This window comes from Staurois parvus, unplaced genomic scaffold, assembly GCF_062004578.1.
Source record: "Staurois parvus isolate SC_StPar_1 unplaced genomic scaffold, SC_StPar_1.0 ptg000264l, whole genome shotgun sequence".
Classification (NCBI taxonomy): domain Eukaryota; kingdom Metazoa; phylum Chordata; class Amphibia; order Anura; family Ranidae; genus Staurois; species Staurois parvus.
The window spans coordinates 5,397,551-5,414,723 of NW_028318060.1; the positions used below are offsets into that span (position 1 = coordinate 5,397,551).

The 17,173-nt window shown below is 36.0% G+C and overlaps 1 protein-coding gene across 2 annotated transcripts in view; it reads left to right on the top strand.

Moving 5' to 3' along the window:
- Positions 1 to 17,173, top strand: part of COL19A1 (collagen type XIX alpha 1 chain) — an 895,475-nt gene that overhangs the window by 863,158 nt on the left and 15,144 nt on the right. The window contains exon 51 of one of the 2 annotated variants that reach the window (XM_089681327.1): positions 5,692 to 6,103. The exons of the other annotated variant lie outside the window; for it this stretch is intronic. Within the exon in view, the coding sequence (XP_089537453.1) occupies positions 5,692 to 5,720 (29 nt within the window). The 3' untranslated portion in view covers positions 5,721 to 6,103. Of the gene's footprint in view, positions 1 to 5,691; positions 6,104 to 17,173 lie in introns of those variants that run through there. 2 annotated transcript variants of the gene reach the window in all.

The following is a 17,173-nucleotide window of genomic DNA, read 5'->3' on the forward strand; positions in this document are numbered from 1 at the left end:
AGTGTCCCATAGAAAATGTTGATTCTTAAAGGAGAGTAAAGGTTTTCTGACAAATCTGTTGGGGTGTACTCATTTATGCTGTGCACTGTATACCCTAAGTTCAATTTTTGTTTGCAATATGTTTAATAAGTTTCCATGAACCAATAAGGCACATAGGCACATATGATGGCAAAAGTAAAATAAACCACCAGCTGGTCACAGTGTTAAACAAGTTAGTCAGAACACCACCAAATATAAAAATATTAAGAATCTCTCAGTATTCCATAGACTGCCATTATCAAGGTCTCCCCAGACTTAACTAGCTGAGCCAAGAGGTCCAATATCTCCCAAATTATGCTATTTAAAACTTAGTAGGGCATCAGAGTTTTCCATAGATAATGCAAACCAAAGTTTGATTTTTATAAAAGCAACTCAATGCACTCTAAAAGAGCAACCTCAGGAGATATTTGGTAATGGAGATATTTCAAATATAACATGTCACCATTTAAGTAGAGATTGACATGGAAAAGCCAGAGATGTTTAGAAAGTCAAACAAGTATTTTAAAACTCCATGACAGGAGCTTTTTGTAATTCCTTTATGTCAGTTATCGCAGACAGTGAGTTGTAATTACTGTATGATGATTAAATAGCATCGTGCCTAAATATTTGCTTAAAAAATATAGACATTACAATTGGAAGTCTTATGGTTGGTTTGTTGTTTTGTTATTGTGAAAAATAAACATTTTGTAAAGTAGATCTAGAGATCAACCATTAATAGATACTCTTGCTTACAAGTATTTTTCCTATTGGGCAAAGGAATTTAGACAGATTTTATATAAGATTATGCCTGTCTGTGGTAAGTGACCAAAGGATTTTTTTTAGCAAATGTAAGTATTCATTTATTTTTAGAGAAGCTGATAAAGTGTTTGCTTTAAAAAACCCTAACTGCCCTTTGGATTTTGTAGCTCGAGTATGTACTTGGTATCTCAGTCCAGGTCTTTTGAAACATATTAGGGGGCTATTTACTAAAACTAGAGCACTCAGAATCTGGTGCTGCTATGTATGGTATCCATTCAGCTTCTTACTTCATCTTGTTCAGTTAAGCTTTGACAAGTGGTGGTTTCCATGCAGAGCTGAACCAGATTTTGCACACTCCAGTTTTAGTAAATCTTCCCCAGTGTGTTGCATCAATATCGTCATCCATTGCTAAGCATTAATACTATGACATACATAAACTATTATATTTCCATTACCTACATATTGTGAGGTTTTACTTATACAACTTAGCTTAGTCAATTTTATATAACTTTCACGTTTACATGCTTGCACTTCCATATTGATTGTTTCATTATACTAAGTGTAAAGATGTGTGGTTTAGACTCTACTGGGAGCTCTTGATTGTTGCATTTAATTACTCTGTCTCTCTTAAAGTGATCATCTCACTGAGAACAAAATATAAAACAAATTGCTCCTATAAAGGATGAGGGTTTTTACTTTCCTATTCTGGCACCCATTTGTGGAATCTTCACTGTGCGTCATAGCTACAATGCCAAACTATAAATTTACATCCAACACACTTTCAGGTTTGTCAGATTGCTGCAACCCCAACTGTGTTTATGGTTCCTCCCTCCTGCCCCTACATCACTACTAGGCACAGTATGAATGTAGTGGCTGGAGGGAGGAACCACAGAGTGCACCTGGGCATTCAGATATTCAAAACATGTGTGTTGGATATAAAGATTCTTTGTGCAGCATAGTGAAGGTTTCACAAAACAGAGACAAATAAGTAAAATCCCTTTTTTTTTACATGAGCTTTTACTGTTAAACTGTTAATTAAGTGAATGGGTTGTTTTAAAATATCAGCCATATAGAGAGTGCATTGTTTTAAAGGAGTCTGTTAACTCAAAGACTTGCTTTGTTACAAGGAGAAGTGAAACACAATCATTGTTTGGTGCTTGTTTAGTATGTATTAAACAAATATGGCTTCCTATATGCACATACTGCATATGCACATGTATATAACTGCAAACTACACATAGAAGCATAGTTTTAAAAACAGTAGGACATATTAAAAAATAATATTTACATAAAAATATCTCTTTTACATATTTACAGTATCTAAAAATCATTAAAACTATACATTCCCTTTAAAGCAGTCAGTAGCATCAGCCTGCCATATGACTAATTCATATTTAGTAGAAAATAACTAACTGTAACTCTGCATTCACTGGAAATATATTTGCCTTGACCCTGGCCTTTGTTTTTGCATATGCATTTTGCAGCTAATGTTGCCAGTGTGTGCAATTTTGTTCTAAATATGCTTATGCCCTGCAGTATGGTAATTCGTCTGCTTTTAAATAATTAACACTGTGAGCAAAATACATGCTAGCACCTCATTTTAATTAATAACAAACATATTTCTGTGCTTAAAGGATCAAAAAATAATAAGACTATCTAGGATATTGAGATGCTGTAAATAGTGAAAACAGAGGTTCAGAATTAGTACTGAAGCTGTATATAGGCTGTGTCATTGCATTATTCTCTGTAATATTGACACTGTTTTATGTTTATTAAAGTACAAAGTTGGCTGTGGAAGTGCACATGCCAAGATTGATACTGCTAGCCATTTAAATTTGGAGGTCCTCGGCTACCTGATGTTGATATGTAATGTATATAAGATGTATAGTGCAGTACCTGAGATCAAAGCTGCTGGACATGACCTGTCTTTCTTACGAAATGTATTTATTTATTTTTTTCTGGAGATAAGACAACTAGTCCACCACGTGTCAGTTCAAGCCAAAATAAGGAATAACAGATATCACATATTAGTTAATTTGCAAAACCTGGTCAACTGAGTTTTTAACCCAAGCAAGGAAAAATATTTACTACCTGCCTACTGCCTAAAGGTCTATAGAACCCTTTGCCTATTTGACATGCTTTTAAATAACAGACACTGATATTTAAACTTTATTCCTAATACAAATTACAGTCAATATATTCACTAGCAGAGAGTTAAAAATAGGATTAATATTATTTCACTGACTTAACTATTTAAAGCGTATCTAAACATAAAAACAATATTGTTCTTAGATGGGTTTCCTGCATTTGTCATATTTTCAAGGTTTTTTTCACTTCGTAATCTTGAAAATAACACCCTTTCTGTCCATGAGGTCTATGTTCATGCCACCCAGGCTAGACTTCAAACATGTCTTTCTTCATCTCTATTACATGAAGGTTGGATTGGATTAGTAGTTTGCAGAAGAAACATATTGTTGTTTTTGCGTTCTGTTAAGCCTACAGAAAGTTACAAGGACACTGTTTTTTGGCAAATCAACAGATATTTTATACACTTGATGAAAATGTTCTTAGCCTGAGAAAATTAAACTAATGCAGTCTCCTGTCACACTTATCAGTTTCACACTTCAGCCCAGGATATTTCCCTTCATGTGTGGTCACTGAGAGGGCACTGTCTTAAAGGCCTAGAGTGCAGGTTGCTCAGTGTTTAAACAATGCCTGCTTGCAGCCAGACTCCCTGTGTACCCAAGATACTTCAAGTGTTTCCCCAGTATTGTCTCCATGACCTCTAGTCTTCCTGGTGCTCCTCCAGCATCTACCCAGCTCATGTGTGTATCAGTGTTCTTAGCATTTCTCAGCCTCATGCGTCATGTGTACTCCAACCTGTGACCCCGAGCCTGATCCTGTGAACCTCATGTTCCCCAGCCAGTTACTTGCTTCTCTGCGCTGATGTGCTTACCTGTGAGTCCCACCCAGCCCTTCATGATCAGCATCTGTGCACCCCAACTTGTGTTTCCCCTCTGTGTCTTTGTGTGTTCCCGTGCACTCCTACTGTGTTACCTACTTCCTTGTGTATCTACCTCAACACTGTAAGGGACTTTCACCTGCTCTCAGTAGCTGACTGCCCCGGTGAGCCAGAGAGCTCCAATCACCTATCATCTCCACTTCTAGGAGCTCTGGTGACCAGGCAGTTTCTAAAATTTTGTGCCCAAACCCTTCCCAGGGTTTTCATTATTGGTATTTGAGTGGGTTTGCTGAACTCTCTGCTGTAGCAACTGGGCAGATGATGGTGAAAGCTTAGAGTAGACACAAACTCTTTGATCATTTTACTCCCTAAAAGTTATCCCCAGAAGAGTTATTTGAATGGAAAGAAAGCCTGGCGTTGGAGGAGTGACCCTTTCCTAATACAGTAATGACTGAGAAAGGGAGAAATAATCTTTATTAAGAATATTTAATTTAAAATAATTAATTCTTTGTGTGGCATGATGAGTGGGTAAAGGGACTATTAGACTCTCTTATTGATCACTTTCTTTCCATTTTTTACAATTACAACTGATTCATTCTGTTGCATTGAAGTAACGTGTATTTTATCGCAACACACAAAACTAAGTGTGATGCACTGCAAAGTTTTCATTGTAAACAGCATCCCCATTCACCTAGCCACCATACAACAATATACATTATAAGGGTCTGCAACTGACAGATGAGAATCCATCTATATGTTATGGTTCCCTGTGTTGAGAAAAATGCTGCAGGTCCATAAAACCTGTGTTGTGGTGTATTGGCAACCCATTCAAAACAAACATGCTGCCTTATCCAATGCATTTCTAGTGTGTGGTTTTTTTTTTTTTTGGGGGGGGGGTTGTTTTATTTTTGTGGGGATTTTTGTGGGGATTTCTCTTTTCTTCCTTCCCTGAAGACACAACAGGGATTGAGAGGAGCTAACTCTACAGGCAGGGGAAATCACCTCTTAGATCTTATGTTATTAGAAACGTTTTCCCTATTGGAAGACTTCCCCTCACCTGGTGCTCTGGAAAACAAGTTTAAAAACTAAAAACTAATTATTTTTGGTATAGGTCAACTTAGATTTATAGTGGGCATGATTTATGAAAACTAGGGCAAAAGTCTTGGAAAAACAAGTAGAGCAGTAATTCATAGAACAGATTTTACCTTTCATTCTGTGAAAAATAAATTTGGTTAATTTTATAGTTTGTTGTAAAGATCAAACGCTTCACTAGTTTTATCTGTTCCAGTCTTTAACCTTTTAAAAAAGATCAGCTCTTAAGTTGAACTCTAGGCAGATATAAAAAAAACATACATTAATGCAGCTCTGTAATAATTAATGCATCTGTAAATGTATTTTTAAATGCAAGCAGTGTCCTTGAATTTGATCTGGTATCAACCTCATGCATTCCCAGTAGATCAGGACTGGAGTGTCTAAGGAAGTAGCAGCACAGTCAATCAATTCATGCGCTGTGAAGAAGCATGCTGATAGAAGGAGAAAACAGAGTGACAGAGAGATGAGCTCATCACTTTGCTGCTTTTCCTTTCACAGTCCAGACACAGGCTGAGGTGGGTCCAGGATGACCTGGTCTGAGAGAAAGTGAGTTGAATGATGTTAACCATCAGATTGAGGATATTTAGCTGTAGGAAAAGTACTGAGTGGAAAATCTCTGGACTGAAGCTTAATAGCCACCAAAAGCTGGTTTTATTATTTTATTTTTTAATGGGTTACTCATTTTTACCTTGTTGCTTTTGGCTGGAATTCTACATTAACATAGGTTTCCAGACCAGTTCTGTGACAAATTGCACATGTTATATTACACTATATTTGTATTTCAATGGATTGATAAAAATAAGAATGTTAGTCTTTTAGCAAACCTCTTGATAGGTGGTTCCTATCTATTATTTTCCCAGTAGTTTGGCCTTCTCTGGGCTCAGAATAAGTCAAACTGGAAGGAAGACAAGAAGAAAGTTCACTGTGAAGATGCAAGAAGTCTAACATTGGGAGGAAAAAAGTCATAAAATCTATAGGACAATTCCACTGATTGAAAACTGAAATGTGTGTGTGAAGTAGTTTAAGGATGTTGAAATAATTTAGTTATACAGAAAATGTATGCACCACAGGGGCTGATTTATTAAAACTCAGAAAAAAAGCAAAGAATTCTAGTCTATTTGGTTGAATCAGGTTTTCCCCTTCATTCTATGGAAATATAAACAATAAAAGGAGTGATAGATCGCTATAAGCAAAAATGCCTTGCTCTCAGGTTGGTTTTGCAGAAAGGTATTACAACTCACAAAAAAGCAATCAGTTTTATTCCGTGGATATTCAGTTAAAATACACCAGAGGGAATATGTCTACCCCTGGTTATTTATTAAATAAAGTTTACTTGCTCATTTGTAGAACAAATACAGAACATCAACCCCTCAATGAGTGACAATATACACAATCTGACATGTCTAATCACAACACTTTTAATGGCACCAAATCCACAATTATCCCAACTTGGTTCATATACTGTTGATAGAATAATAAGTATTTCTCAGAATAATTTCCAAAGCGTTTCAAACAAAATGGGCATTTAATGCAATTATAAGTGTTGTGATTAGACATGTTAGATCTTGTATATTGTCAATCAATAAGGGGTTGATGTTCTGTATTTGTTCTACAAAAGGGCATGTAAACTCCTTTTTTTTAATGATTAACCAGGGGTAGATATATTCCCTCTGGTGTCATTCCACTGAATATTCATGGAATAAAATTGATTGCTTTTATGTGACATTTTCAGACATTATTCTAATTATCTTAGTTTCCCAGAGAGCAAGGTATTTATGCATGATTTAGGATATGGTGGGGTACCCCAGCTTTTATCCAAAAATGATATTAGATCGCTATAGGCTGTAACTCCTCTTACCTATTTTCTTTTCTCTAGTTTTCTTAAATCAGAGCCCAAAAGTTTTATTGTTTTTAGTGTACTTGCAAAAATTAAACTGTGAATTGTATGTATTTTATGAGTTTACTAAACCATGAGCCAGAGATCCCCACAATATGATACTGATTTATCCAAACTGAAGAAGGCAAAAGTGGATATGTAGTCGGCAGCAACAAATCATATGCCTTTTTTGTAGTTTTTTCAATTGGAAAAATGAGAGATGGAACTTGACAAGCTATTATGATCAAAATGGTGCTTTTGATTTTCTTCAGATTTGATAAATCAAGATTACTGTACTAATACTAAATGCTAAAATAGAATATTTGTCAGTGGGTGTTAATTGTAACAATAATATTGTATTCGCATAGAATTTGTTAAATAATGTTGATTTATTGAGATATAGATAAGGGCTTAGTAAGAAGAGGTTAGACTCAAGACTTCAAATATATTGAAGAGAACAGCATCAATACAGCAACTTTTGAGTGCTGTACAAAAAAGATGTACAGAGGTAGACATTTGAAAACCATGCAGTACATTATTACTGCCATTTCACAAGATGCTAAATTTTCATTCATGGTCACCTCTGTGTTGTTACAGAGTCAGACTAGGACTAAAAAAAAACATTAGCATATAAAGTGTACCAGTCCAAGCTCATGACCATCTTGAACTCATTATAGCCATGTTACCAAATTCTATATAATTCAGTAGATAAAATACCATTACAGTTATCTAATCACACAGGGAACAACTTCATTTAGCACTAAGATGCCTGTAGAAGCTCAGATCATGCATCTAATGTTTCAAGACAAGCAGAGCCTTTCTATAAACTTCAGACTTGCCAAACTACCACTTCAAATCTGGATGTAGGGCTCTACACCTTACTGTAAAATGTTCTCTTTAAAAGTGAAAGAAGTGCGTGTGTGTGTTCATTATAATCTTTTTATACATATTTTAAAATGTTTTATTGAATGCATTGTGATAATGTGACACATTTATTTATAATTTATTTAAAATGTTAGTTGAACATTTATTGTATGCAAAGAACAAGCTAATACAAATGTAACAAAGTTTATTCATAGCCCATTTCAAATTAAAAAAAGCAGCAAAGTACTGAACCATGTTAGCTATCAATGAATGCAGAAAGTTCAGAGTTAATGTGGTCCCCCTTTAATGACTAACTTAAAAGATTGAAAATGCAAACTTTTGAAACACATTAGTTTCTTCACCGGGCACAATTGTGCCTGACAAAGAAGGCTACTGTGTTTTTAAAGCTTGGATCTTTAATCTTTTGAGTTAGCCAGTGTTGCTTCATATACAAACCATCTGCAGAATAACAATTAAAGTCCTGTTCCAGTTTACACAAATATCTCTGCCACATGCCCTGTAGGTAACTACCTGTTCAGATACTGCAGGTATAGCCAGATCAAATTAACCAGACTGGTTTGTTAGGTGTACAAGCCCCCTGTACATTACAAAAATTACAGTGCTGAGAGTCTGGTTTTACCTCATAAGTAACAAAAATGTAAACCTTTTGCTTATTTAATGACACATATGGTGATCATATATCTATATGAATAAAGGTCCAGTTATGCCCAAGGGCCATTATGACAGGGTTTCCCCTCCAAAATATTTTCTATTTAAACAAAATGCAACATTTGATGCAAGAACATGCAAAGGTGGTTGGGAACATCCAAAACTCTCAGGAAGACAGGAACAGGAAAAATACCCCATTTAAAGTGGCCAGCCAAAAACGTTTGAAAAGGTAAGTATTAAAAACGGCATCTAATACCATGGTGGTGATAGTGAGGTGTAGGTGTGTGTGTGGGGGGGGGGGTTGGGGGGGGGGGGTTGCCCACAGATGAGCTTTAGATATTTACCTCAAGTAGTGATTATTTTTTGAGTAAAGCAGGGTGGGCTACCTTCCAACCTTTTGCTGCTCTACATGTAGGCCTTATTCTAACATATTGAGGGCTGATTGATCATTTAAACAAAAGTAACTAAGGAGATGTTATGCATGGTAAAACTTACAGTAGCATGATCTCATACATAAATAGTTCAATATAATGCAGTCATTAGTATCTTATGCTATATAATCCTATAATAAACTATCCATAGATATGCTATGTAATTAACGTGTTCTGAACATGCTGTAAACTCTTGTGCAAAGTGTGCTTCTAAGTGTGTTGCAAGGCATTTTATGGATACATGATAGTTCCAAATAACCAGTTATCCAGCATATATCCAAAGATTGTAATGATTTTTTTTTATAGTTGTGTTATTAGTGTAATTTGTAGGTACTGTGGTGCATTCTAGTATTTAGTGATGACAACACTTTTTCCTGTATTACATTTCAAGGGCTTATTTAGTAAAATAGTGCAAGTACAAAGAAATACCAGCAATTCATATATTTATATTCAATGCATTTTGACAAAAGTGATATGAGTTGAAATTATAATATATAATTGTCTGATATAGGCAAAGGGGTTCAACTTTTACTTTCACCCCATTAACAGCAATACCATTCACCGAATTTCCAATTTTTCAGACTGCCATAATATATATAATGTCTACTAATCTAGAGTCATCACCAATATATTAAGTACCTAGATCTAGAGCAGAGGTGCATTTTCTATAGACTTCTTGTTCCCAGATCAATGGAAATGGCATCTTTTTTACTAGGTTCCATTAGAAACTATATTCTCTCAGGGTACCAGGACAATGTCAAATGAAAAGGTTTTCAGAACATGAATTATAGAGAATGCACCAGGTGTTGCTGAAACACGCGCATGAGAACACCAAAAACTGTTACTTTAAGTCTTTAAGCCTAAGCTCACCTAAAAAGACACCAAGGTAACTTTTTAATAGTCTTCAGATTGATCCATTTGTCCCTGCGTAGCATCCTGAACACTAGGCCCAGGTTGCACAAAGGACTTAAACGTCTTTTCAGGTCTAGATAAAGACCCATCCCTTACAGCACTTAATCTTGCCTCTGTCACTCAACTAAAACTTGCATTGCCTCAGTGGAATTAGAAGCTTTAAGATATGCAGACACCACAAAGTGCCTTTACTTCTTCATTGCTATTAATTTAGGAACTTTTAAAGCTACAACCAAAAAAACCCTAAAGTGAATGTATAGTGGGTTTCTTTCTTTATTATGATCAGAACTTGCAGACTAGCTGATTTTTTAGGTCAAGTAAATATAAAATATAACATATTATCATAGAAAGTTCTTCCTCATACTCAGATGGCAGAGCTCTAGTCTTCTTTTCACAGTTAGCATTGTATATTTCCAGGAACCATGCTTAAAAAAACACTTACAGAAAACATTGAGTGAATAGAGTATTGACACATGCCTTAAAAGATGACTTAGTGTGAGGTTTCAATACTGAGCTACATACTGTATTTGTTACTCAAAGAGTAAATACATAAAGTAATAAAAAGATACCTTTTTGGTTTGTTGTCTGACCATCAAACAACTTGTACTATCTTCTTCTGTTTAGGGTGGAAAGCTTCCAGTCTAACCCCTTTCCTTAAACAATAACAAAAAAAAAGTGCTATAACACTGTGCACAGTGCTTTACCCTCAGCAAACTGTAAGATCTTAGTTTGCAGTGTATTTATATCTATGAGAGGATGGATTCTGATTGTTTTTTTAGTAAAAGAGTATAAATTCAGAGACAACATTAAGCATGCAGAAACCTATTTTAGACTTTACTCATCCAACAAAAGATGACTGCTAACTGGTTACCATGTTCTACTGCACTTTTCACCTTGTCATTGTACTGTGTTAACTTTCACTTCATTTTCTAGCAGGGGATAAATCTACAATGTGAAAATCAATTTGGTCACTGAAGGTATACACATCTAGTAGTCCAAAATTTGGCCAAATATAATAGATGAAGCACCTCTCCCCAGCAGCAGCTTTGTCCTGTTTGCTGTGTGTTAGTTATATTATTAAATAAGCTCCTTACAGATTATTTATTGTCGGTTGATTTAAGAGATAAAATGAGATGATCTCAGTTTTGAAAATCTTGCCACAATTTTCCGTGTCTGCCTATGAAAATATAAACATGTCAGTCCATAATGTGGCAAATACTTACTGAGCTCCATAAACAGTTCTTGTTTACATTCAGTTAATGCTGTGATCTGAAAACATATTAGCTTTCCAAAGTAGCCACTATAAAGGAATGCATATGGTGTTCTTATTAGTTTTTACTTGCACAGTAATACAATATTCTATGCAAAATGATATTTGAAAAGAAACAGCAGATTTCACAAACTCACAAAAATGCTTCAAACAATAGAAGCCTTATGGAAGGACCTTTTGAACTTTTTGCTTGATCAGTTATGTTTAGAATGAGATAAAGCATGAGCATGCCAAGTCTGGCATAGACTAACAATTTTCAAAGTACAATATATAAGAAAGACCTCTTTTTAGTTTACCAGTAGGGAATACTGCTTTGAAGGTACCATGGGTTGCCTTAGATCTACAAAAATATTTGTATTTTTTCAGAATTTCAAAGAAAGTTTTGTAAAACAGAATTTCATCAATAGCTAATTTCTGTAATGTTTTTCCGACAATCATATTTTTGTAAGACTGGGGCTTCCCTTTTGATAAGCCATATACCTCATGTTGTTTATTTTAATTTGCATGTTGAGATATTATCCCTGAAAGATCATCAAACATGTGAACAGGTCTGCTCAACTACATTATTACACTTGTTCATGTTTGTTAATATGCTGTGAAATAAATTCATATTCCTGATACAAAATTGTTATTTGAGATTAAAAATGTAAATTACATCAACTGTGGTTTATGACTTTTTTTATCAACATTGAAAAGCTTACTAACATACTGACACCTACTTGTTGCATCTGCAAAAGACTAATTTGTAAACATATTAAAACTGTTCCTGTTGACAAAGCTTAGGGTGTATCTTACATGTTCTTTGAAACTATTTACTTGTATACTCACTTATGGTAAAGGGTCAGTCTAGACAAAAATGTATGTTAAGCTTTGGTTAATTTTGGAGAGTTAAAGTACCTAGTTCCTTATATTCACTTCTGTAGGGAGATCCTGGAGCTGCAGTTAACAGGTCTGCACACCAGGCCTTTGTGTGAGTGTCCCACTTTCTATATTGCATTTTTAATTTATTTTAAATTTCTGACAATTACATAGCAGGTGTAAGAACACCCTGATGTGGACAAGAACATCGAAAACTCCAGACATTGTTCCAGCCTCTTGCCTCTAAGTCCAGAGGAACTTTAAATAGCTAGTGGGTTACTCAACCACAGGAATCTGCCTATTAACTGAACTAGCACTTTTGATTAGATTGACCCTTTATCTAGTTATTTGGGATTTGTTAAAAAATAAATGAAGGACACCTACAGTCAATACCTGCAGGGGTAATAACTTATACCAACTATTTAGAAATCACATTTTACTGATCTGACTACAATAAATTGAAGGTTGTTTAGTTTCCCTGTTTTATGGCACAGTGAGCAGATCATCATTTATGCTTTCACTACTGGTTTTAATTTTAAAAAGCCTGTAAGTTTTATTATGAAAAATAATACCTATTGTGTAGATTTAAGCACTTATATGACTTCTACAGGGCCTGATATGGATATGAAAACATAAATTCTATTGACTTGTAATAAGTAAAAAATATTAATAATATTACTGAAACTCCATTCCACTCCTCAAAGCAAATCACAACCTTGGCCACAGGCATGAGTATGCTCTGAGCTATATTTTTTATTGTATTCTTATGCAAATCAGATTGCCGAGCTCCAACAAAACAACTAAATGAACAATATAAATACATATAAACTTACTGGTTTATGTGCTAAAGGGTTGTTAATTCTGTTTTGCAAGTCTATTGATCCAGGCACCACTGCTGTCAGGCAACCTCACATTTTTAAAGAACTCAATGTAGTTAAGAAAACAGCTCAGTTACCCACCTGCTCCCAGCTTGTAACTTGACAAGGAAGGGAAAAAAACACACTGATGCGGCATTCACCCTGCTTTCTCCTCCTGTGATCAAATTTAAATTGTTATTGTACAATACTTTTTTTGTCTAGGGTACCGTTAAATGTAGTTTTACCACCCCCACTCCTACAGGCATACAGGCTTCCTCCTGTCCATACAGTTGGTTCTCTGAAGCCGCTTCTCCTTCATGGCCTTTTGTAGTCATTCTGACATTATCATATACAATGCAGTCCTGTGTTGTAAGTGAAAATGGTGAGGGCCTGTCCAAGATTTCAGCTTTAAGCATACATAGGACACAAATGTCAGGTCAATGACTATGTAAACATTACATTATCTTTTTTCTGCACTATATTTCTATGTTTATTTATTTTTATTTGCTACCTAACGGGCTGTAAATGTTATTTTTCCAAATAGCAACCAAGCAGTGTAACAAAATATTGAATGCATCCTCTCAAGGTCAAAATTTCAAACACAAAGGCACTGTACTTTCTTAATATGCAAATTCGGCACTTGTATACTATAGACTGGAAGGAAATTGTTTTTCAGCTACAAACAAATGCATCTTTTCTACACTTGCCAACTCTGTTTTTGCTTATTATCTGTATTGCATTTCTTGAATTATTAAACACTCACTGTAATAATAAAACCCATATTTTTTAAAACTTCTGACAACATCGGGTAATTGTATTTATCTTAACAAGTCTTACAAGGATCTGTCTGTGGCAGAGTATATATTTAATATATATAAAAAAGAAAGGACATTTAGTCTATACCTAACAATGTGTATTTGAATACTGTTTTGCAACATAAAGCAAAACATTAAAAGAGACTTGTACTGTAAGGAATATGGGGACTGCTATTATTCACTTGCTTTGGAAAACTCTGGTTACTTGGCTCTATGTAGCTCCAATACTTTGAGGCATTCACCTGTAACAAATATAATGAGCAAAGTCATAGTGAAGTCAGAATACCTGCGTACTCTTCCAGGTCTGTGGCTTAGAAGGTACTGAATCCATTGAATCAGCTTGACAGGCAGGGAACAGTATTTTCAGGCAGATAAACAAAGGCAGCCTTCATGATTTCTTTGCACAAATTTTCTTTAAAAACAAAAGCTAGCCAAATGAATTTGAATTTCAGTCCTAAATTATCATATTTCTTTCCTATGAAAGAATTATGGTTAGCTTTACTTTTTGTCTAAGTTAAAATGTAAAATTTGTTAGTTAAGGGCAAAGGACACCTAAAGTCTGACCCCACAAACTCTCTCACAACTTCCAAGTATACATAACAGTATTAAAGAGATCACCAGGAATTTAAAAATGTTATTGCTATGGTATGTAGACTTGTAATGCACACTCAGAAGCTGGGAGTTCATGTGTCAAATTATTGACAATGCAGTAACTGCCAGATTTATGAAGTTAATGTAGGTACAGATGGCGGCTACAGTAATATTTAAGCAACATTCTGCTATCACAAGGAGTGTATTCAGTTTGAAAGTAATGTTTTATTTCATTTGCTTCTGTGTTGTGTGTATGGTCAAACTGAATTGATGGTTTCTCTTCATCCTTAAGGCATGGTTCTCAAATGTACATTTATAAAGGTAAAATAAGGAAATGAAGCAAAAGAAGTGTACATTATCTAAATAAAACAAGGACACTGATTATGACTGCTATAATTCAGTGCATGAGGATTTCAAGCTGGAATATGTTTATTGTTGTGTGGCATTTTGGTGTTTGCATTCTCAAGCTTCTATAGGAAGATGATGTAGAGCATGCTTGCTTGCATGGCATGAGTATTTTACTGTATACATCGGAGCATAGAATATAGATTTTCTTCTTGAGTGTTGTATTGTGATCCTTAATACACAGACTTCCTTTCTTCGTGGTAAAGCCTAACACTGGGAATGCAGGCTGTGATGCTGCAGGCTTCACTTGACAGAAATCTGCCAGAGCACATTTTAGTTCAAGTTACATGAATTGACTGCACCGCATGGTCACTCACAGCCTTTCACATTCAATTTTCATCTGTTCACTGAACAAGAGTTCCAAAGGCCTGAAACTTTACTTTTTCATGTTAGGGGAAAAAGGTTTGTGAAAACCATAATCACAGCTGCAACATCTGAAGTTCTAAGATTTTCTAAACTGAAAAAAAAATATACATGAAAGTCTACGTGAATTATAGGGGCACTTTATGACAGCAGATTCTGGGCTGCAAATGCATTCAAATAGAGTACATTATTGTGGCAAAGAAGAGAGCATCCTTCTCTGTTCTCATGCACAATAATTCAAATACATACTGTGTATAAGTGGTTTATGCTGACTTGATTTTAAATGGTACAGACTCTGGAGCTGCCATCCTCATCCTTTGCTTAATGAGCAAATGGCCCAGAAAAAGCAAGCACTCAGTGACATTCCAGATCGTATGTCTACTAAGAAAAGGCTCAAAGAGGAGGAGTACAGCATCAAAGAGTACACTTATAATAACTTTTTGGCAAATGCAGCTCCTATATTTTTATTTGAACCTTATAGTACAATCATCTTAATTGCCAATACAGTCTCTAGTGTTGATTTCTGAATGCTATATTTTTCTTTTTTCGCAATATGGTTGGATAGGAAATGCCTCCCATTGTTGAACTACTTACTAGGATAAATGTACCAATCCTTTTGAAAGTTGATGAAATCCTTTCCTGAGACAGTCATGGAAGCTGCCATTGCTGACCTCTCATTACTGCTAATGCTTTTAGAAAGTTTGTGTCACTGCCCCAGAAAAGGGCTTTATTCCAACTTTTCTCATCTGCACACTTATCCCAGCTCAGAGATTGGGAACAAATTGAGGCAAGATGGTTAGTAAAACATCCAGGCAGCTAGCATTTTCACAAGGAGGTCAGAAATGGCAATGGCACCAGCTACTTTACTTATTTTAGGAAAGGTTTACTTTAAATCTCATATGCACTTATGTAAAAACAATGTAAAAAATGCTTTCTTTTTTTGTACATTTCTGGTTTAACTTGCTTGAAATTAAAATTCTAACTTTTATTTATTATAAATTCAAGGTAACCCCAGATAGACCCTTTGTTGAATAATCTAATCAAAGAATGCTGTGGGCATAAAAATCTAATTCTTTTTTTTATCTGAAAGCTAAATGTTTAAATATATAACTGTGGAAATAAAAACAATTGTAACATTTTGTGTAAAGTAATGTGTGTTTTAGATTTGATAAAACTTTTTGGATGAAATTTAATCAGCACTACCATTTCAGTGTTTTGTGACTGCTGGCAAGCTGACTTGGCTTCTTGCTGACTTCTTATTTCTGATTTAGTAACAACAACCACAAACAGGGAAATCACAGATAGATTTAAGAATGCATTGGGGGAATATATTTTTGGGTGCAGTTGTAACTTATGAATGTCTCAACATTTTCAGTCTATGAAAAACTTTTAATTAACTGTTTCCTGTTTTATCAAATTTGCTTAGAGCCTGGAATTGATGTCAAAGTGTACCTGTACGAAGAAAACACTATTAAACGTTATATTAGAGTAATAGTCCTAGGGACAATAGCTAGTAACTTCAACATATCTCTACTGTACCCAGGAGTGTATTTAGATTCTGTGCTGCCCTAGGCAACACAAAAAAATCTGCCAACCCCCCCCCCCCCACACACACACACACACACACACACTCTCCCGTTGACATCTCCTCCAGAGCAATTGAAGCGGTGAGTGCTGTGGCTGTCCATGACCATGTATGGGTGGGGGGAGGCGATCTCCCGGTGCAGGTCTGACACTTCCCCCACCCTGGAGATCAGGCAGACTCCTATGGACAGCGGGTCTCCTCCCCGGGTGGTCCGTGCTTTTTCCCCCAAAGAGGGGAGATGCTGCCCCGAGGTGTACATGTATCCCGGATTGTTCCTCTTCCCCCCCTGGCTTCCTGCATCGGTCCCAGTGCCTCCAGGAGTCTTTCTCATACCAATGATTGGTGCACCACCAGGAGGGGAAAGGGCGGCCAGGACGACGCACAGACTGGAACTGGCCAGAAGCCTCATCACACCCTGGGCACCAGCCTCAGCCTGACAGCCGCCCACCAGTCCCCCCACCTTTGACCCCTGTAAACCACCGCAAACCCCTCCCTGAGAGAGTGAGAGAGACTCAACATCCAGTCCCATTGCCCAGGAGAACTATCGTCCCTTCTGAGTGGTGGCATCGCCCCCCCCTGAAAAATGCCACCCAATGCAAATGCCTTTTTTGCCTGGCGGCAAATATGCCCCTGAATGTACCCCATCTCTTACTGCTAAGTATGTCCCCACTTACTACCAAATTGTTGTGTCAGCACTTAACTGATGTCCAAGACACACATTGTATTGTAAGATGTAGTCACTGCTAAAAACTCAGAAGCTGCTTGGTAAGATTCAGTAACTCCTGATCAGACTTACCTTGAAGTTAGCATTTTTGGATTTGCAGGCAACAGATGGCCTTGCTTTCC